Raw genomic sequence first — 23,672 nt, forward strand, 5'->3', positions numbered from 1 at the left:
CATACTCTCAATATATTTGGATGATTGTTGCACAAGTACACAAACATTAAAATACATGTACAAATGCAATGTCTTGATCTGTTCCACAAGCACGCAAATGAAGAAAAACTTTCTGGTTACAGTCCTCGGCACTTTAAACAATATGATGAACATATTCAGAAATTCAGTAACCGTAAGCTTATTGGTCAACATTAGATAGTTTCAAATTTTTCATATACATTAGACAGCGTTTCTAATTTAAACATCAAGCAATATTTACAGTATCTCATTAGTAAAACGGATATGCCGACAAAAATAGAGATATTGCTATACCATCAAACAACTGCTATATAATACTTTGAAAACAATTTTTTTTTTTTTTTTTACACTTTCATGATGTATATGAATACTGGTGCAGTTAATCTAAACCAGCTTTTGATTTTTCCTGTTCTATTTCCTTCCAGTTACTCTTCATACTTGACAGAACTACAGTGAAATTTGGGAGTATGTATGCAAACATTCTAACAGATAACAAAAAAGAGGATTTATCAAGATCGCCCTCTTGTGGTCATAATACAATCGAGAGGTTTTTTCCAATGTTACTAATCTTCCTATACATTTTTCACAAGGTTCTCCATATTATAAATAGCAATCCTTCTTATAACAAGCACCAACAAGTTCCTATATAAACCACAGTGAGAGAGTTTCACATATCCAGGCTGCCTAAGCTGCTAACCACAGTATGCTTTTACTATCAGAGCGCATGATTTATATTTAGACACTTTATCATCTGTACACCAGCCAGGGCAAACAGACCACTGATAGGCCGTCCGGCAGCTATGGGCACTTCTTGTGGATTCTCACAGTCTATGATGTGTCGCCACTTCTCTAGGGAATGGGTTAAAGCGAAATGACAAGGCAATATGAAGTCTGCGGGCTCTCAGCTCATTCTTACATCCTCTGGATCTCAAAGAGACGCACGTCGGTGTCGTACCAGATGGGAGGATCCACATTACTACCATGAAAAGACAGAACAATGTTAAACTCTTTAAGTAGTGTGCAGGATTTATACATTTGTACCTTCAAAATCCAAAGAAAGTAAAAATGAATAATAATGGTATTTTTTATAATTTGCATTTATTATTATTTACGCTTATTTTTAGGATAATTATTTTGGGGTGAAAAAAAATAGAATGAATGCCCTTTTTTCACAAGCTAATCAAATGCCCATGAATATAAAAAAGTTATACAAAATATCATAGCCTGTTTTGCCCCGAACATATCCAGTACAAATTCCAACAGATAAAATCAAATCTTGCTCTGCATTATTTTAAGATGAATTTCAGATTCCTGAATATGTTATATTAAAATACATCAGTCATATTTTCTTAAAATGACAAATGATGTCATTATAATTACATGCCCAGAAAAACACCCACTGAGAAAACAGAGAACAAACTGCAATGTCATACTAACCGCAGGTAAATGACTCCCCACATGTATGTGCGAAACCACATGGCAGTTGCTGCATTGGCCTGGTATTTCCTGATGAGAATGGGATGGGGCACAGGCAGCAGGCCCACTAGAGTGCCATGCTGAAGAAACTTCAGGATCTCAGATTCATCCGTTAGACCCCTAATTCAAGAAAAAAGCAACATTTCACAGCATCAAAACAAACTACAGCACACACATCTATCAATGACTAACTCTCCTCTTACTTGTCAATGCAGATTTTTTCCACTTGTGGCACCAGCACTTGCAACAAGCGCATGATGGTCTGCAGTGGGAGTTTGCTCTTCCAGGACAGGACCTGCAATATGAGTCCAGACAACATATTTATTTATTCATACTTGAAATTGTTCTTAGTCGCAATTAAAGTACTGACAGATATTTTCTTCATTATTGTGAGGTACATATGAGTTTAACAAATTAACGACAAAGAAAAAAATGTAAGGCGGGGACTTGGTTCTATGAGTCGGTTGTTGACTGGATTTGGAGATGTGTGGAAATGGAGTGTAGATGGAAGAACACAAAACTAGAGGTATTTCGTATAACTTGGCAGGAAAGTATACTATCCTACAGAAAAGCATTAAAAACGGCTAGATCTGATTATTTTTCGTCTCTTTTAGAAGAAAACAAACATAACCCCAGTTATTTATTCAATACAGTGGCTAAATTAAAAACAAATAGCATCAACATGTTTTGACATTTCCCAACACCACAGCAGTAATGACTTTATGAACCACTTTACTTCTAAGAATTATACTATTAGAGATAAAATTGCAACCATTCAGCTGTCAGCTACAGTATCGCATCAGACAGTGCACTATAGACCCCCTGAGGAACAGTTCCACTCATTCTCTACTATAGGAGAGCAATTCAATTAATTCCTCACTCATTAGGATATGTCCCCAAAACCTTCAAACTGGCTGTTATTAAACCTCTCATCAAAAAACCACAACATGACCAAAAAGAACTAGTTAATTATAGACCGATCTTGAATCTCCCTTTTCTGTCCAAGATACTAGAAAAGGTGGTATCCTCACAATTATATTCCTTCTTAGAGAAAAATGGTATATGTGAGGATTTCCAGTCAGGATTTAGACCGTATCATAGTATTGAGACTGCTCTCCTTAGAGTTACAAATGACCTGCTCTTATCATCTGATCGTGGTTGGATCTCTCTGTTAGTGCTTTTAGATCTTAGTGCTGCGTTCGACACAATTGACCACAACATTCTCTTGAATAGATTATAAAATTTGCTGGCATTAATGGAAGTGCATTAGCATGGTTTAAATCATACTTATCTGACTGTCATCAGTTTATTGCAGTGAATGAAGTGGTGTCATATCGATCACAAGTGCAGAATGGAGTACATCAAGGCTCAGTACTAGGTCCGTTACTTTTCACGCTTTACATGTTACCCTTAGGAGATATCATCAGGAAACATAGTGATAGCTTTCACTGTTATGTTGATGATACTCAGCTCTATATTTCTTTAAGGCCCGGTGAAACACACCAATTTGAAAAATTAACGGAATGCATAATCGATTTAAAAACCTGGATGAGGAGTAATTTCTTAATGCGAAATTGAAAAAACAAAGGTGTTAATTATAGGACCTAAAAATTCTGCATGTGATAACCTAGAACGCTGTCTAAGAATTGATGGCTGCTCTGTCTATTCTTCGTCATCAGTTAGGACCCTAGGTGTGCTATTTGATAGAAATCTTTCCTTTGAAAGCCACTAGCATTTGTACAACTGTATTTTTCCATCTCAGAAATATATCTAAATTAAGACCTAAATATATTTAAATTAAGACCTATCCTCACAATTTTGAATGCAGAAACTTTAATTCATGCGTTCATGACCTCAAGGTTAGATTATTGTAATGCTTTATTGGGTGGTTGTTCTGCACGCTTAATAAACAAACTCCAGCTAGTCCGAAATGCAGTATCTAGAGTTGTTACTAGAACCAAGAAGTATGACCATATTAGCCCAGTTCTGTCAGCTCTGCACTGGCTTCCTATCAAATATTGTATAGATTTTAAAATCTTGCTTATTACTTATAAAGCCATGAATAGTTTAGCACTTCAGTATTTAAACTCCATTAGGGTTAGATGAATGAATGAATTCCATTAGGGTTAGACAACACGTCTCAGGACCTACTCACTGTCATAATAATATTCTAGATTAAATACTATCATATGGAATTGATGTTGATGGTGTTGAAATTCTGCTGCAGAGTGATGATATCTCAGATCATTATTTTGTTTATACTCCATATAGTTAAAGGTGCAAATTCAACTCCTTGTTACAAATATGGTAGAACCATCACTTCTACCACAAAAGACTGCTTTGTAAATAATCCTCTGGATTTGTCTCAATTCCTCAGCAAATCCAATAGCTCAGAAAAAATTGATGGTGTAACAGAAACTATGGACTTTCTCTTTTCTAGCACTTTAGATATGCTTGCTCCTTTACGCTTACAAAATATTAAGGAAAAAAAGTCTGACACCATGGTATAACGAGGACACTTTCACCCTAAAGAGAGCAACCCGGAAAATGGCGCACAGCTGGAAGAAAACAACTAGAGGTACTGTATTTTGTACTACATGGAAGGAAAGTACTTCTACATACAGAAAAGTTTTAAAAAATTATAGATCTTCTTACTTTTCATCTATTTTAGAAGAGAACAAACACAATCCCAGGTTTTAATCAATACAGTGGCTACAGCATAGCAATAATGACTTTATTAACTTCTTTATTTCCAAGATCGATACTATAAGAAATAAAATAATAACCTTGCAGCCGTCAGCTAGTATCACATCAAATAGTGTACTATAGATTCCTTGCGAAACATTTCCACTCATTCTCTGCTACAGGACAGGAAGAACTGTATAAACTTCTCAGATCATCCAAACCAACAACATGTATGTCAGATCCTATACTAAGCAACTAAAAAAAAGTGCTCTGCTCAATCTGATGTGCTTAGCAGACTGGAATTAAACCACACCATTCTGGTTTCGTCTGGCCAGAGGAGAACTGGACCCCGACTGAGCCTGTCTTCTCCCAAGGCTTTTTCTCTGTTGTGTCACCGATGGAGTGTTGGTTCCTTGCCGCTGTCAACTCTGGCTTGTTTAATTGGGGATACAATTTCTGGCAACATTGTTGACTTGACTACACAGACACCATTGGAAGAGAACTGAATTGGGCTGAATGATGACATTACTGAATCAACAATGAACCGTTTTCTATTGTCTGGCATTATCAGCACACATTTTACCTGTTTGACACATAAAGCTGCTTTGGCAGAATCGGTATTGTATAAAGCGCAATATATATATATATATATATATATATATATATATATAAAGGTGACTTGACTTGAATAAAACTGGTTACACGCTCATTGCATGTTGTACTTGCCCAATATGTGTTATTAACCTGTTAAGAAGTTTAAGGGTTTACAAATGTAGTGTGTGAAATTTCAAATCCCAACCCAGGAGCCAGAGTAATGTATGAATCCTTTAAAACATGTTATAAGATAAACGCATTTTATTATAGGACTAAGATTATCAAAAAAGGAAAATTATGTCATTATTTAATCACCCAATGTTGTTTCAAGCCTGTATACTGTTATTTGTTTTCATGGAAAACAGCCACATCTAGTGTTCCTTTTGTGTTCCATGGAACATAGAGGTTCAGAATGACGTGAGGGAAAGTAAATAATGACAATTTTCATTTATGGGTAAACAGTTTCTTTAACTCAAAGGTTAAAAATGACCCCTTGTAGGACACTGATAAGAAAGGCTGTGATAATGAAGGTTTTCTGAAGTCGTGGCCTAATGGTTAGAGAGTCGGACTCGCAATCGAAGGGTTGTGAGGAATTGTGGGTGGGGGGAGTGCATGTACAGTGCTCTCTCCACCCTCAATACCAAGACTTAGGTGCCCTTGAGCAAGGCATCGAATCCCCAACTGCTCCCCGGGCGCCGCAGCATAAATGGCTGCCCACTGCTCCGGGTGTGTGTTTACTGTGTGTGTGTTCACTGCTCTGTGTGTGTGCACTTCTGATGGGTTAAATGCAGAGCACGAATTCTGAGTATGGGTCACCAAACTTGGCTAAATCTCACGTCACTTTCACTTTCACTATTTCCTACCCAGTCTGGCTTAGGATTCCAGTGGCTGATGGCAGACGATGATGAGCTGGACAGACGTCTCCTTGCCATCTCTGCCTCAGTGTAGAAGACATCCTGGAAAGAAGCATCACTGTTATCACTTTCATTTAAAGAGCAACACATGAATGTGATTGTGTGTTTGCTCCACTAACCTCATTGTCTCTTCCTGAGATGGACTCTGTGTCGCTGGTTCCAGCAGCAACGTTGTGTTCAGGAGTTTGTGGGGATTCTTTCTGAGGCACAGCTACCAGAGTACCGTCTTCTGAAACCTGCGACTTCTCCGTCAGTTTATCAATGCCTAAAGAGAGTCAGTCTGTCTTTCAAAGCAACAACAAAGTTCCACGATCTCATGTAAACTAGTTAATACTAACACCAATGAGCAAAGCTACCTGGCATAGCCACCAAACTGGCCTTCAGAGTGCCGGGTTCAGCCGGCACAGCTGGACGTGAGCCCTCCATGGACACCGTCTCCTGCGAGCTGGTGCGAGAAATGGCATCTGGAGATTTCTTCTTCCTCTGCAAGGCCTTCTGAATGGTGGTGGGGTCAGAGGGCAGGTTGGCCAGCTGATGGAAGATGTTGCGCTTCCGAATGATGGCGTACACCAAATTACAGTTACCTAATCAAAATATTATAAGAGATGGGGTCAGGGGAGGAATTTAAAGGAGGCCTGAGGCAAAAATGCCACCAAAGTGGACCAAAATGCCCCCCAAATCCAAGATAAGAGAGCTAAAAAATTCCCCTACACAACTAAACTAAATCTGTTTTGACTGTTGATTTCAGTTCCATGCTGGTGGAGTGACCTGACTTAACCTGAGAAACTGAGTTTTAAGCCATTTTAAAAGAAATGACACATCTATTTACACTATTAATGACACTATCAATACTAGCACTTTCCATTCTAATTCTATTCTATCTGTTTATAAAAAAAGTGCCAGGTGTACTGCGTTAACTTGGACTTGTCACAGCACTTACTTATTGTTGCCCTTTGTTTGTTTTAATCGCTTCTACTGTCCTCATTTGTAAGTCACTTTGGATAAAAGCATCTGCTAAATAATTAAATGCATGTAAATGAAATGAAAAGTGAAAATAAAAGTGTTTATTGTGACACTGGATTTAGATCTGCTCACATTTAATCACATTTTTTTAACCGCTTTTTGCTTATGAATGCGACAGCCAATCAGAGGCATTTAGATTAGTAATCAAATTCTGAACTCTCTCATGAATTCTAACATCATAAACATTAATGTGCAGATTCACTTTAAATAAGAGATTTAGTTTGCAGTTGGGTTTTTAGCAAGAGTGCATAACTGAAGTCATGGACCGCTTCAGCGATGGGGAATGTTCTTTGCATGCTTATTGTAGATAATTTACAATAGACTTAAGACCAAGATGACGGCGCGAACACATCGCGAGGCTCAGCGTCTGACCAGATTTCGGGAAAAAAGTGTTAATTTACCTGCTTATTTCCTTTGTGTTTGCTCAATTTAGTTATGCGAACTACAGCTATAGTAAACAGTCACTTTTGGACATCATCAAACGGTGTTCTTAGTTTTAGATCATCCTTTCGACTTCAGCGAACTCCTGGATGAGCTAAAGAGATCACAGTGGACTAGCGGATCACTCGTACTGACCGGAAGTATTCGGCGTCGAGATCGTAAAAAAAAGACGGGGAAAGCGTGGAGGGCTGCGTGCTAAGCTAAGGCTAAACCCACATTGTCCAGCTCTGCCCAGCATCTTCTTTGCCAAAGTACGGTCTCTGATGAACAAGATGGATGATCTAAAGATCTGGACCCTCACACAAAATTAGACTGTAATGTTATGTTCTTCACTGAAACATGGCTCTGCAACGATGTCCCAAACAGCGTGGTGCATATGGATGGACGCTGTTTCTTCAGGGCTTACAGAGTAGCAGCAACCTCTGATAAAAACAAGGGTGGTGGAGTATGCATTTATGTAAACAGATCATGGTGCACAGGCTCTGTCATTGTTGATACCTACTGCTCTGCTGATCTGGAGTTCCTGATTATCAAGTGCAGGCCATTCTATCTACCACGTGAGTTTACTTGCATTGTTGCTGCTGCAGTTTATGTCTGGACACCATGAAAGAAATTTGAGCTGCTATTAGCAAATTACAAACCTTGCACCTGGATGGAGCCTTTATTGTTGCTGGGGACTTTAATGACTGCACTTTGAGATCTGTTCTCCCTAAATTTCACCAAAATGTCTCCTGCACTACAATGGGACTTAAAACATTGGACCATGTTTATACTATTGTGACTGATGCCTACAAAGTCACACCCGTCCCACACATGGGTCAGTCTGACCACCTCTCTTTGTTCCTGCTTCCCAAGTACACCCCGGCCATCAAATGTGTGAAATCTACAATAAGAACTGTTAAAATCTTGCTGGAAGGTGCTGACTACACTCTTCAACATCAATTCCAGCACACAAGACAGGAGTGAATTTGCTGCCCAAGCCACCTCTCAGATCAACATTGACAATTACACCAACTCTGTCCTGGAGCACATCAACAGATGTGTGGGCAGAGTGATCACACACAAAAAAAATAAAAATGTTCCCCAATAAGAACATTCATCAGAGAGGTTCGCCTCCTGTTCAAAGCAAGAGATGCAGCCTTAAGGTCTTGAGACCGGGAGGCTTACAGCTCAGCCAGAGCCAACCTGAGGAAGGGTATCTGCCATGCCAAACTCAAATATAAACAGAGGATTGACAAAAACAAATCAATTCTTAAGACCCCTGGCGTATGTGGCAAGGACTACAAACCACCTAACACTGTGCCCCCATCCAGCTCTGCCTCCCTCCAGGAAGAGCTCAATCACTTTTATGCTTGTTTTGATCAAAATAATAAGGAGATCTCACTCAAAGCGGAGCATCAACCCAATGAACTGCCTTACACTCTCCACCTCAGATGTTTACTCCACTCTGTGTAAGGTGAATGCACGGAAGGCAGCTGGCCCTGATGGAATACCTGGTCGTGTGCTTAAAGCCTGTGTGGAGCAGCTGGCTGAGGTCTTCACGGAAATTTTCAGTCTGTCCCTGGTATCAGTCCATCGCTTCACTCCATATTCATTTATATGTAACCCACACATTTGACTATCATGTTTATAATCACTTATTGTGTATGTCTTTTAATAACTATTGGATAGCTTAAGGATACATATTCATGTTTCATATGTATGTGCTTGAATCTGCTTGCTTGAAACAGTCATGACCATCAGTTATTTGTCAAATGTATCATATTCTTGTTATAAGAATCATTTCCAAAATTAGACCCTGCCAGAGCGGGAAAAATCGGACCATGTGCTTGATAAGATAACATATGATTTATGATACCCTCGAGCCAAGACAATATCTGATTGGTCAAGACAACATTTGAGGTGTGGCCAACAGGCCAGTTTAAATACTTAGGACACCACAACATTTTGCTTTTAGCTTGCGTTTATTTTCTGCTATTAGTCATGCCTGCTTTTAGTTTGCTTTTAGCTTTGCTTCTTAGCTTTAGCTTTTAGCCATGCTGTTAGTCATGTTCCAGCGTGCTTCGCCCTGCACGCCTGCTGCTACTTAGCCACGATGAGAAGAAACACCACCTAGTCTCCTCAAACTTTACTTCTTTTCTTTTCCATTTGAGAGTTTCATGTTCTGAGTTAAGTTTTGTAACGCCGTGTCTGACCTCAAGTGCACGTTCAACTTCAACCAGCCCACACAACTCTGCGTCTTCAGTCAACGCCCAACCACGGGCTTCCCAAGACGTCACTTCAGCGCCTACTGAACTTCCAGCCAATCAGCGACAACTTTACACAGGCAATGTACCTTCAGACATTTGTGCTGGTGTATCTAATATAATTTTAACCTCATTGAGGAACTCAATGCGAGGGTTAATTAAGTGATTGATGGCTGTTCATGTCTATGCAATTTAACGTATTGCTGTAAACTTGGGATTCCACATTTCCATTCTCTTAAACTCATCTTTCCCTAACTTTCGATCTTCCTGCAACTTGTGTGAATGTGTGAGTGCGTGCGTTTGTGTGTTAGATTAGTTTATATGTCTTAGATTTATCTAATAAAGCCTTATTCATATTGAAAAGAGAAGTATCTTGTGTTTTGTGCTTACAAGTTAATGTCTTAAACTGCCGATCTTGTTACTGTGCTAACTGATAGTGTTTTCACTATACTTTGGATATTAATATCCAGCGCCGATTTGATGTTAAACGGCTCATTCAGTGAATCGCAGGGCGTCTCAATGATCAGCCATGAAACAGTGATTCTGTTCAAATTCCCTTTAAAATCTTAAATGATTCCCTTTGAGCTAAATTGACCTGTTTCCCTTACAAGTGCTTTGAGAAACTGGTTGCATCCCACTACATCCCACTACACTAGACCCATTCCAATTTGCCTATCACCGCAATAGGTCAACAGAGGATGCCATCTCAACGGCACTTCACTCTGCCCTCACCTGTGAGAAAGCTGTTCACAGACTTCAGTTCTGCATTTAATACAGTAATCCCCTCCAAGCTGATCATCTTGCTCAGCCAGCTAGGAATCAGCACATCAATCTGCAACTGGATTCAAGATTTTCTGACTAACCTCAGTCTGTTAAGTTAGATAACCTCTCATCCTCCATCATCACCCTGAACACCAGCGTGCCACATGGCTGCGTACTGAGCCCTCTCCTGTAATCAGTATTCACCCATGACTGCGTTCCTGTTGATGGCTCCAACACCATAATCAAATTTGCAGATGACACCACAGTGGTAGGTCTGATCAAGGATGATGATGAGTCAGCCTACAGGGATGAGGTGCAACACCTGGCTGTGTGGTGTGCCACCAACAATCTGGAACTAAACACCCAGAAGACAAAGGAGATCATTGTGGACTTCAGGCGGACTAGGAGTCATGCACACACACCCATCTACATCAACGGAGCTGTAGTGGAGCGTGTGTCGAGTTTAAGTTCCTTGGCATCCACATCTCTGATGACCTCACCTGGTCCCTTAGCACCTCCACCTTGGTCAAAAAGGCACAGCAGCGCCTTTACTTCTTACGGAGCCTTAAGAAAGTTCACCTGAGTCCCAGGATCCTTGTGGAATTCTTCCGCTGTACCATTGAGAGCATACTCACAAACTGCATCTCAGTATGGTACAGTAATTGCTCCGCAGCGGGTGGTGAAAACTGCTCAACGGATCACCGGCATCATGTTAACTTCCATCGAGAACATTTATCACAAGCGCTGTGTGGGCAGGGCAAGAAACATAATCAAGGATGCCTCTCACCCTAACCATGGACTTTTCACCCTGCTTCCATCCGGCAGGCGTCATAGGAGCCTATGCTCTCGAACTAGAGAGCTTCTTCCCCGAACCTGTGACACTTCTGAACGCCACACCACCAATCGAACCTGCAACTGCTTTATTACTGCACTGGTCACAGTACTTTAAATCCATGCATTGCACTACTCATATTCTGCACAGACTGCAAATTGTTCAAACTATTACACTGTAAACTGTCTAAAGTTTTTACTGCACAAAGCACAGTAAACTATTTTTATAAAAATATAATTGCACCAACTGTTATTTTGCATAGAATACATTGTTTAACAATACTATTGCACACTCATCCAACTATATTTATTACCACTGTACTTACGTTGCTGCTGTTCATAATGTATATATAATCCTACATTGCTCTGTTCATAATGTACATACGATCCCAACATTGCATTCCTATTTATATTCTGTACATACTCAATAGTGTATATAGCAACTCTACTGTACATTCTGTAAATCATAGCTTCACTTACTCTGCACTATGTATATAAAACATTATATACTTGCACTTCTGGTTAGATGCTAACTGCATTTCACTAGCTCTGTACTTGTACTCTGCATAATGACAATGAAGTTGAATCTAATCTAATCTAATTTATTCCATAATTTATTAATAACCATCATTCATATACATATAAATGTTGTTGCCTAATGGTTAGAGACTTTGACTCCTAACCCTAAGGTTGTGGTTTCAAGACTCGGGCCGGCAATACCTTGAGCAAGGCACTGAACCCCCAACTGCTCCCTGGGCGCTGCAGCATACACGGCTGCCCACTGCTCCGGGTGTGTGTTCACAGTGTGTGTGTGTTCACTGCTGTGTGTGTATGTGCACTTTGAATGGGTTAAATGCAAAGCACGAATTCGGAGTATGGGTCACCATACTTGGCTGTATGTCACGTCACTTTTAATTGCCTCCACCTCTGCAGCCTAAGGACAGCTTTTGCTGATATTGATAACATTTTATTGGTATCAGACTATGGTGTTCTGATACAACAGACTGAATTAATTGGCTAATTTTAAGTGTTTGACATAAAAGACAACTCAAAAACATTTAATAAAGCAATTATTAAACACTGATTTTATGAAAAAAAAAATGCAAACAGTCAAAAACTTCTCACATGTATAAGGGTTTACATGGGTAATTTGGACGTGGAGTTGGCAGAATAGCAAGAGAGTGCCTAAAAGGCTTCTTCAAAAGATGAGCGCGAGTGTCGATCTTACCATCAAACTGGTACTGAATGATATTATTGAAGGCCTCCAGCAAGAAGAAGACCAGGTGGTGATTCTGAGCAGCAGAAAACAGGAACCAGGTGGTGGAGAACGCCTCCAGAAGATGCAGGAGCTTGTTGGCCGCAACCATGGAAAGACTCTTCAGGTAGGGAGACACTAAACAGGGACAAGGTATTATGTGATGCAAAGAACACAATGTTTGACTGTTACTCACCAAAACTACACAGACAAAACATTCTGGAGAGTTTTTTTATTTATTTATTTAGGAAGCATTCATTCTACATTAATCTGAACGTTCCATTTGAAATAAAGCCCTTTTTGATCTCATGGAATCAACTGCACTTGTTCTCTTTGATGAAAAGGGCCTCACCCTAAGTGGAAAAATTCATTCAGCCTCTTACCACATGAAAGAAAGAAAGTGTCACCTCTAGTTTTATTTATTTTATTTTTTTTTTCTCTGCCGTGACAACAGATTAAAATCTGAATCCAAGTAAAGCCCTGTGCAAACCCAGACTCTCTTAATACTCACCATTTACCACAATAGTGAGCAGACAGTCATAAAGAGGCTGCAAACGCTGATGGCCACTGGTTATTATCTTGTGGAAAACCTTCAGACATAACCAGTTTTTAGAGATTCAATCAAAATATCATATATGTTTTTATCATCGAACCAGACACAAAAATAACTATTTATGTGAATTGCAAGACTGAAGCAGGCAAGTGTCTCACCACGATGAGCAGGTCGGCATGTGTGCCCGTGAACACAGGGATGTCCATAGGGACATGAAGCGAGTACGGCTTGTTCAGACGCACACCGAAGTTCCTCTCTCCACTCAGCAGCAGCAGAATGAAGACGCTGATGTGCATGAGACCGACCCGGGCTGAAGTTCAACATTCAGAATAACAGCATCAGAGAAGCCATTTAATAGAGATCTTACAGGGTACAGGAAGTAATCGTTTTTTAATGTAAGAAACCTTTATAGGTACAACCAATTATAAAGAGTTAGATCACCCAAAAATGAAAGTTGTGTCATCGTTTACTCCCCCTCATGTTGTTTGAAACCTGTAGTTTACCTGTAGTAAACCTTCAGTTAATCTTTGAAATATGAATAAAAAATGTGATGGACAGATTTAATTTAACCTTTTATTCACACATAAAAATATGGTAAATGCGAACTCAAATGTGGTTTGATCTCAGATTTCACTCCAGCACATGTGAGCTTTCACAAGAACAAATGAAGTTTCTTTTTGTGTTGTTGATCTTCCATTCACCATAATTGATGTGTTCTATGAATGTGCATTGATCAATGTTTATACATGAATAAAAGCCAAAAGCAATCGTGTCTTTTCAAAAGACTAAACCGTGGGATTCATATAATAAACTTCTACAGTGTCAATTTATTAATTTTTTGACATACAGCCAAGTATGGTGACCCATACGCAGAATTCGTGCTCTGCATTTAACCCATCCAAAGTGCACACACACACAGCAGTGAACACACACTTTTTTGTTAATATACCTCAAATGGACAGGCAAAAGGTTGAGAGAATATAAAAAATGCCTGCATATGTTTTCTATAGGTTAATAGAAGTCTTATGTGTAAGACATGAGGGTGAGTAAAAGATGACTATCTTCCTTTCAGCACACTTACATTGGTCAGCTCGGGCATCATTCAGGTAATACAGAATAGGAACTAATATGTCCAGCACATCACTGCTCTTCAGCACAAAGAACAGGAATTTCTGAAACAGAAAAGACGGGAATTACATGCAAATTATTCACCGTCATTGACTGTATTTAAGCGAAATGTATAAATCTCTTACTTTGTTGAAGTCACAGAGTTTCCAGAAGAGGACCAGCAGTTCCTGGTGAAACTGGATCTTTTTGGTTGAGTTGGGCAGGTATGTCTGAGTGAGTGGGTTGGTCAGCAGCCGCGCCAAACCTTTCAGCACAAAGTCGTAATCCTGCAGACACAAGGAAAACAGCTCAAACATAAGGAGAACAAAACAGTTCCTTTGTATTTTCTTGAAAGATACTAAGATGAAAGCTCTCCATACCTCCTCCCTGTGAATTCTGGACAGGTAATTCACAAACAGGTTATTTGGACCAACAGACTATGAAAAAAAAGAAAGAAGAATAGAAGGTATAGTTCAGACAGTGACCATTAGACTATTATTATTCATTCTGTCTATCCCGATTTGATCCAGATCCTTTGCCTTTCATTGACCTTCACTGCATGTGAGTGGATGTTGTGTATATTATAGGGTGTGGTGTGCTTACATCCTGGTCTACCATGCTGGAGGGGGAGGATGGGCGGTACGGCTGTCCGCCCTCGTGCTCCAGGGTCACTATGAGGATCTGCACGGCCTGCTCCACCAGCTGCTCACGGTAGTCAGAGAAGAGCAGGTGGTTGTAGGGGATCCCGTAACCTATCGGGTCATACGCGCACACCACGTTCAGCAGGGAGGTGAAGAGAGGTAGAGCGTGTCTGAAACAAGCAGAGGCTGTCAATGTATACAAAACACTAAAATAAAAAATACTAAAATAAAATAAAAAATACTAAAACTCGGTTTTTTTTATTTTATCTGATTGTCCAGTACAAATATCTAAACATTCTTTAATCAAGATAAATGTATTTTAAAAAGAGCAAAATGACAAAACATATTAAGTTAAATTTTCAGAAAAATGTATCAAAATAATATAAAGCTTGGAAGAGCCAGGGCATTTTTAAATATAACTCTGATTGTATTCGTCTGAAAGTCATATACACCTAGACGACTTGAGGGTCACTTTTAGGGGAGTAAATAATGGGGTAATTTTAATTTTTTTGGGTGAACTATAACTTTAAACAGGAAAATAGTGTGCTGATAATGCAAGAGGACAATAGAAAACCCTTGATTTTTCAGTTAAGGTCAGTTCATCGTTGATTCGGTTTTGTCATCACCCAGCTCAGTTCAGTTTAAATAGTGTCTGTGCAATCGGGTTGACAATATTGCCAGAAATTAAGAATCCCCAAATAAGCAAGCCAAAGGCGACAGTGGCAAGGAACCAAAACTTCAGCGGTGACAGAAATGGAGAAAAACCTTGAAAGTTAATTTAGTAAATGTATCCTGATTTAAGAATGCATTGGAAAGCAATGCAAAAATACTTAGTAATACTTATTTAATATATTGTTACTAGTGTGTTCTGAGTGGTTTTTAGTGTGCTGCTACGCGGATGCTAGGATGTGCTGGCTGTTTGCTTGATGGTTTCCTCCAGGCCCAAATCAAAAGAGCCCACACTGAAGTTTACGCACTAGTGTTTAATACTCAGGATTAGAGGCTTAATTTAGCAAACACCACTAGTAAGTCTTAGGGTGTTTAATTGGGTAGTGTTGTGCATTCTTCTTTTGCATGTCATTAAAGAGATGGACCTGTTTTCAGTGGAACAGAAGAAGGTAACCCAGGGGTTGAGAATACTGTTATCTGATGTTGGCGGCAGGTACATGGCCTCTGAGAAACAGGCGAGCAGTAACCTCAGCATCTCAGTCCTATAAAACACACCACATACAGAGGAGTGAAACATGCACCACTGGATGTTTAACACATTCAAACTGCTCATTTCACTAATCGGACCTTTAAATAACTGATCTGAATCTCGGTTTGGGTGGAAAAACAGGTGTGGCTTTTTAACCTCTTGTGTGGTTACTGATTAAAAGATCACCATGGAAACTCAAATAAACACATGTGGCTGTGGGAATGGAGTCTATCTTATGTCCCATCACTCTTACCTGTTGATATCATGGATGTAGTTGAGTGGGGGGGACTGAGCGAAACCCACTCCAGCCTCCCAGATATATTCACAGCTGTCCAGTGACTGCATGTCCTCAACCGAGTCCTGTACATAAGTAACAGAAACTCAACCTGAGACTGAATTTACTGGAAAATGCACACAGACAGACTATGGGACAAATTAACTAAGAGCATTTCATTACATTACTGACATATTGCCAATTATAAATAAAGCTGTCATTAACACTGATAAATTAGTAATACACTACTGGGGTGCCTCAGGGCTCTGTTCTTGGACCACTTCTCTTATTTGTCTACATGGCATCATTAGGTTCTGTCATTCAGAATCATGAGTAACACTGATAAATGTATTTTATAGCATTAATAAATTTGCTTAATTTGATAAAATAGCCATTTCATTATATTTGGTGTGACTAGAGGCTATTGTGTGTGGAGGGGAGTCATTTTTTACAATGCCTAATTTTATTTATAAGGAAGTTTTTAACAATTTTAGACCGAGGTTTATTTACATTAATTCCCATAGAGAGTTTCCAGTCTTGAAAATTCCCAGAATTTTGCAACCCTAGTTAAAATATATGAGATTTAAACAAATTGGATTGATGTCAAATATATAAACCTTGTTACTGGTTACTTAAACCACACTCAGGTAATTACTCACTGTTATAGAAGTTTAATTTCTATTTACACTTACATTTACATTTAATTATCTGGCAGACACTATTATCCAAAGCAACATTCAAATGAGGGCAATAAAAAGCAATCCAACCAACCAAGTGCTATGACAAGTCCTGTTAAGTTTATATATATATATATATATATATATAGAAGGAATAAAAAGTAGATAGAAAGGAAGTAGAATAGACAGAGCTATTGTTAGAGTGTCAAGTTACAATATTATATATATATATATATATATATATATATATATATATATATATATATATATATATGTATGTGTATATATATATATATATATGTATGTATGTGTGTATATATATATATATATATATATATATATATATATTACTCATTTACTATATTTCACCTAACCATAAACTTAAACCAACAGAGACTATAAGTGCTTACACCCTTTTAGTGCTCAAGCCTTAAAAAAGTGGGTATTTACGGAATAATGCAGTTTTAACAGGGTGCATTTAAAAACACGTTAAAGAAAAAAAAGAACATTTTATTAATGTATAGGTTCCGTTTTTTAAATCCTTGCTTTAACAACACCATCAAGATGTAACTTGTACATATCTAATGTATCCTTCTGTTACTATCCATATTGGCAGACAGACAGTAGTGAACTCACAGGTCTTCCTTTCTTGTGGCTCTGAACAGTGAAGTCTGGACAGAAGAGCAAGTCAGCCACAGCCAATAAGAGAGACTCTGCCAGCGGACGGGCGCCTTCATCTTCATCCTCCATATCATCCATCTATATAAAGACAAGCAAAAATCACAAAAAATCAAAATGGTACTTGATTTACTTTACTTCTTTTATTATAGTATATAGTATGTGTAATTGATTACAGTGATTATTTGATGATAACCTGACTATGTAGGAAAGGTTGGAATTGATTTGTAGAAACCTGGATTCCTCTTAGAGCAAATAACCAACCACTTCTGGGACATGAAAATGAACAAATGTGCTTGTGTGAATGTATCACCTTTGAGGTGAGGGACATTCATTTGAGTGCATAATCCTACACTGCTATTTTTGAATGCACTTCCTTGAAGTCACACTGTTGAATATCAATCAGTTTCTGTAAACTCCAAACAAGAAGGTGAGTTGCTAGACCTTGATGGTTATTATTTAGTGAATGCTCCCCACCCCGGCTCTGCCAGTGCCCGGGACGGTGGACCAGAAGAACCCCCTCCAGTCCTGGTCCTCAAAGATGTAGGGCAGGATTCGAGACAGCATGCGAGTGCAGTTCAGCACGATCTGTTTCTCCTTCTCTGTGGGGCAGCCGGACTCGGCTCCCTGAACCAACTTCTCCACTGCCTGTGGGAAAACACAGATACACTCATGACAAAAATACAATAATATTTGTTTTGAATGAAAAGTCTACTATATTTCTTTAAAACAAATGACATTGCTTTTGATGTCCTTTGTTATATCTTTTGTTATTCAGACATTCAGATAAGTGTGAAATACATTTGGGGCCATTTGTGAAACTACATCATTTTTAAATAGTTACACAATATAACATCTTTACTTATGATCTGATGTCTTGCTTTTATTCCTTCGGTACATAGTAAAGCAACACGTCTCTCTCTCTCTCTCTCTCTCTCTCTTTCTCTCCGCGGGAAACTCCTCTGGCAGGATGTGCACTTAAAGACTAAGAAGATTTCTAATCATGCTTTCTTTCTGATGGCCAGCCTCAAACAGGAAGTCCAGGGATTGAGACAGGAAGGGGAAAGTGCCAACTGTTTTCCTGTCCCACCAACAACTCGCACAACCACTGCCTATTATTGATGAGGCACTTTCTCTAACGACTGAATGTTCATGCTACACGTATGTAACAGGTGTCATGTTTCGGCTCAGATGAACTCATACTGAACGCTACCTTGTAACACAGTGTTGCCAGATTGGAGGGCGATTCCTCCCGGACGGCTCGGATCTCAGCGGCGGGCAGCAGGGCAAACACATCCTGAACAGTGGTAGCAGTATCAGCCCAGAACTGATCCCAGAACACGTCGTCTGTGGCTTCCACAGGCTAGGGGCGGGTGAGGAGGATGAGGTTTTAATGCATATGTAAAAGACTGAAGCAACAGCTGGGCTGATCCAAACATTGAATTCATAAATCGCATCAATCTTTAATTAACAAATCAATCATGTTGAGCTGACCCTGTACAGCTAATCATTTGACATTCCCAGTTAAAATCCTGTTTAAAAATTACAGTTTAAACATGTCAAGTAATCACAGCAGCATCCTGTGGTATTACATGGTATTATCCTTGACAACATCTGACAGATTTTTATATAATACATGCATTTTTGAGCTCATACTAATTGAGAGACTATATTGGAAAAAAAAATGAGAAAAAAAAAAAAAAAAATATATATATATATATATATATATATATATATATATATATATATATATATTTATGAAATATTCCATTTTATCTGTTAACTACCCCTATACACTTATTATTAAATTATCTTTGGATGACTTGACAATTAAAAAACAAAAGACTTCACGTCAGAAGGGGCGGGATTTAGCATACCTCGTCATTTAATGACGCAAATGATGAAACAAACAAACAAAAAAAGTACAGTAAATTGCATAAAATAAGATATTCAAATTCAGTTCAAGTTATTTAGAGAGGTTTACGCTTAAAACAACTGAAAGGAAATAAAATACATTTATATTGAAGATATGTTCCCTCATGCAGTTTAGCTCTATGTAAATGTATCTTGTTTTAAAAATGTTTAGCGGTTATTGCATTGACACAAAAATAATAATAATTTACAAGTAATGCGTGGAAGTAAGTGATATATAATAAATTATTACGATAACATCAAAATTAGTTTAAATGAATAATGTCCATATAAATGAGGAAAATAAAGCAGATGTTTACATAAACACAGATAAACACGTGACACCTGTCTTATTATGGGCAAACGTAAGCTTCGTTATTCTGATATAAATAACAGCGAACAGCGCACCCATATGAAAACTAAAGAATGATTTTATTTCACTGATTGTGTTTGATATGTCTGTGAGGTGTTGCAGAGGTCTCCATCTGGAAACACACACGCGCTCCTAACAACAGCCTCGAATAACACCAAACACACGAACCTGCGTTTTCGTGGTCAGCTGGATCACCGCCTTCCTGAAATGTAGCTTTGAGTCTGTATTTCCCATTTTTCCCCGATGTGATCGTTTAATAATGAGGCTCGTCTCTAATCCCCGTCACCTCCTCCTCTGCGTGTGTCATCTGCGGAGGCGGCGGTGCTGCGCTACAGCCACAAACTTCCGGGAGGAGACTACTATGGTCAGGGCCAGACTCATGAATATTAATTAGGTAATGTGTCGTCAGTCTAGTAGGCGTACTGATTGGCTTAACGACAGAAAGGCCGTAAACGGCTCTGGCGGTCCCCAGTCAGAATCAAAGGTCAGAATTAATGAACCGTTGATAACGCAGGGATGACGCTGGAATATTACGCAACTGGACGCACAAGAAAGGTTACCGAGCAACGTAAATCAGCTAACATTAATATTCATGAGTCTGGTCTCTGACACCGTTACCATAGTAGGATTCATAAATTCCAAACGCACTAGGCAGTTGCTAGGAAAACACTGTGTAGTGTAGTAAATATAAGCGGACTACGCCACCTCCTTATTTAAGGCAGGAGGAGCCCTCTAGGGGTCACAATAAGGATTATGGACAACAAATGTAGTTTGTAACAAAGGGTAACAATTTTATTGTTCCAATAGAACCATCAAATGTTAAAAACTGTTAATAACATTCACAGAAGTTGGAATTGGCTCTCCTCAAGACTGCAAGAGGGTCGGGCCTGCTCTTGTGGACCTCCTACTACCTGTAAGAGACAGAAGAGGACAGAAGAAACCCCACAGCATACACTGCAAATAAGTAGTAACCTTTAAGTCACTATTTCAGTGTCAACTTCCAGTACACACCACACAGCAGTGTCACACCACCCAAATCACCCACACCGAAGGAGGTCTAGTGTAGATGCAGGCCCGGCCCTGTACAAAGCCTCTGACCACTGGAACACACAAAAGAGGAGAGCAGTACCAAAGAAAACAAAACAAATGACAAATAACATTTAAGATCAAAATCAATATCAAATAACAATAACAAACCACAATACAAATCTAAAATATACAAGAAACAGTGGCTGGTCTGCCCCTTTAACAATAAAGAGACATGCATGTTAATACACATCAATGCAGCCCACAATTTAAAACAACAAAACAAAACCTACTCCAGCGAGAGTACAACTGCAACACAGTTACCCAATCTCAACTCTCAATCCCCAAACATGATTGATAAAAGGTACTATGAAACAAGAGAACAGATTACCACAACATCAAATACATTTATATATTAATTGCATCAAACTCATGAATGATCGGTCTTAAAGTGTATATACTGCGTTTACCGTTATTCAGCATTCCAACATGGCCATCAGCCCATTGAAGGTACCGCAGCAATAAATGTTTGTCTGCCTCATTTCCCAGACCGAGAATAAACCTCTTAAATAATCAGCCTAAAAGAAGAAAATAACAAAGATGGAATTTCACCATCAAGGAGCAGTTGGAAACTTCATGCAAAACAACCCAACCCTAATGGCTGAGTGGGGAATAACCTCCAAAGTTCAGTGCATGGTGACTGACAATGCATCTAACATGATCCTAAGTGCCCAGCTACTCCACCTTTGCCATGTCCCATGTTTTGCTCATACTTTAAATTTGATTGTGAAAAAGGCACTAGATCAAACCCCAGTCATCAATGAAATACGCCAGAAGGCCAGAAAGATAGTGGGGTTGTTCAGATCCAGCTGCAAAGCAAAGGACAAGCTTGTGGAGATGCAGAGCCTGATGGGAAGACCAACTCTGAAACTGATACAGGAGGTTGACACGAGATGTAACAGCACATTTGACATGCTACAGCGCTTGTATGACCAACGTGAACCAGTGGCTGCTGCACTTTCCAACTTAAACAATGATACTGCTCCCCTGACAAGTATTGATTATGACATTATTGAACAATCATTGTCAATACTGCAACCATTCAAACTCGCAACAACAGAGATGTCAGAGGAAAAGAGAGTGTCTGCTTCAAAGCTTATACCACTGTACAGGATGTTGCAGCACAAGCTTGCACAGAAAAAAGGAAATGCAACGCAGGAATCAACTGTTCAATTAGGTAGGCCACAATGACCATACTACCCATGTGATTGGCCATAACTGTCATATTATTGTCATTATTATAAATATGTGTTTCTCCTGTTTTGGCTCATAGGCTCACATCTGCAAGAAGGTCTGCACTCCAGATGTGGAGGTTATGAGAGTTTTAGAGCCTTGGCACCGGCTACACTGCTGGACCCAAGGTTCAAAAATGTGGCATTTGGAAATGCTGCCAAAGCCCAGGAAGCTGAAAAGCATATCACACTGGAGTGTGCTTCACTGATGCGTTCAAACACAAATCCTGGTGAGCAGTTTCAGTCTGTGTTATGTTATGTAATCTGAATCATGTAATATAATATATCCTTCATATATGCCGTCAGTTTAGGATTTGTTACTAATTGCTGTTTTCATTTTTATTCAGACCCAGAAATGTCAACATCACACCCATCATCATCATCATCACCATCACCATCACCATCAACATCAACACCAGTAGAAACACAGGACAGTTTATGGGAACTTTTTGATACTCGCATCCATCAAACCAAGATGATACACAATGCTACAGCTGATGCCACAGTGGAAGTGAAAAAATACATCAACGATGCGTATTTGCCCAGAACTCATGATCCACTAACTTACTGGAAAGAGAGAGCAGTAATCTTTCCTCATTTGTATGTCCTTGCAAAAAAATATCTTTGTATGCCAGCAACAAGTGTCCCTTGTGAGAGGATTTTTTCAAAGGCTGGAGAAATTATCTGTAAAAAAAGAAGTAGGCTAAGTCCTTCCACAGCATATAAATTAATATTTTTGAATAAAAATCTCTAAAAAAGTGAGACATTGTGGCTTGATTTCTTTTATTAATATTGATTTTCATGACCAAAATAACATTATGCACAGTGAGGAGCCTATAGGTTACAAGCTTCACATATTAGAACATTATAATAATAAAAAAACAACACATTTTTTTAATGGCTCGTCAAGGTTGTTTCAGATCAACACCTGCAAGTGACCACTAGGTGTCACCGTTGAGACGGGTGTCGGATTGATTCGAAGCCTCGAAACAATATGGCACATTTGGTTCAACTGTTTCATTGGTTCACGAGGCCTCGATTTTGCCATCACTAAACATACCTATGAAAGGGTACGGAGGCTGCACGTTGAGCACAACAGACACACGCCAGAACTGCAGAAAAAACCACCACCTATTGCTGCAAGAACCCTTTATGCGATCTTAATAATAGAACTAACCATCTACACCTGAAACTGGTTGCTGGCCAGTCTCCTCCCACAACTGTTTAGCAAATTCACCCTTAAATCTATTACTTTTCACAAGTATCGCAACCCATATTCCAGATGTCTAACGTAAATGAAGTAATATCGTTTCCGTTTGGGTAAAATCTAAGTAAAAAAAAAAAAAAACTTTCGACAGGAACAAAAAAGTAACCTTTGTATGTAAAGCAAATTCTGAAAAATCTCGCACTCTCATGAAACCAACGCAGTTTACATTTTAATACTCAAATGTTTCGTTATTCAGCGTTCAATTTCAGCTGTGGTAAATGTGTTCAGATGCGTTATACTGTCATACAGGGTCTTTATGCAAGTCAGAAAGACAAACGGACTTACATATATTTCTGTAATTTTATTTCTTTAATGGCTATATTCCATATACAAAAACAGAAACCATACTTTTAGCGTTAAAGAATTCATTATGTTGAATCAATCTTGCCCTAAAAAAAATTACAAATAATAATAAAATAAAATAAATACA

General features: G+C 38.9%; 1 protein-coding gene across 1 annotated transcript; it reads right to left on the minus strand.

Annotated features, from left to right (window-relative positions):
- Nucleotides 1-16: 16 nt before the first annotated feature.
- LOC132148780 (protein HID1-like) lies at nt 17-20,000 on the minus strand. The gene is made up of 19 exons (XM_059557483.1): nt 19,826-20,000; nt 18,587-18,736; nt 17,851-18,021; nt 17,332-17,454; nt 15,998-16,104; nt 15,641-15,757; nt 14,509-14,716; nt 14,286-14,342; nt 14,052-14,192; nt 13,880-13,970; nt 12,957-13,108; nt 12,757-12,835; nt 12,219-12,383; nt 6,044-6,271; nt 5,807-5,952; nt 5,637-5,729; nt 1,698-1,789; nt 1,456-1,614; nt 17-994 (listed from the first exon to the last, which is right to left on the minus strand). The coding sequence occupies exons 1-19, from the start codon at nt 19,889-19,891 to the stop codon at nt 931-933; spliced, it is 2,409 nt and encodes an 802-aa protein (XP_059413466.1). The 5' UTR covers nt 19,892-20,000; the 3' UTR covers nt 17-930.
- Nucleotides 20,001-23,672: the final 3,672 nt, after the last annotated feature.

The sequence above is a fragment of the Carassius carassius genome, chromosome 9, assembly GCF_963082965.1.
Source record: "Carassius carassius chromosome 9, fCarCar2.1, whole genome shotgun sequence".
Classification (NCBI taxonomy): Eukaryota; Metazoa; Chordata; class Actinopteri; order Cypriniformes; family Cyprinidae; genus Carassius; species Carassius carassius.

What these genes read in the sequence shown, in the direction of transcription:
- LOC132148780 (XM_059557483.1), bottom strand. Translation starts at nt 19,891, where the DNA reads ATGGGAAATACAGACTCAAAGCTACATTTCAGGAAGGCGGTGATCCAG. An exon ending in GGAATCCTAAGCCAGACTGG is followed by an intron (nt 1,790 to 5,636) that starts GTAGGAAATAGT and finishes CTCATATTGCAG; the next exon opens with GTCCTGTCCTGGAAGAGCAA. An exon ending in TGGGGAGTCATTTACCTGCG is followed by an intron (nt 995 to 1,455) that starts GTTAGTATGACA and finishes TTTTCATGGTAG; the next exon opens with TAATGTGGATCCTCCCATCT.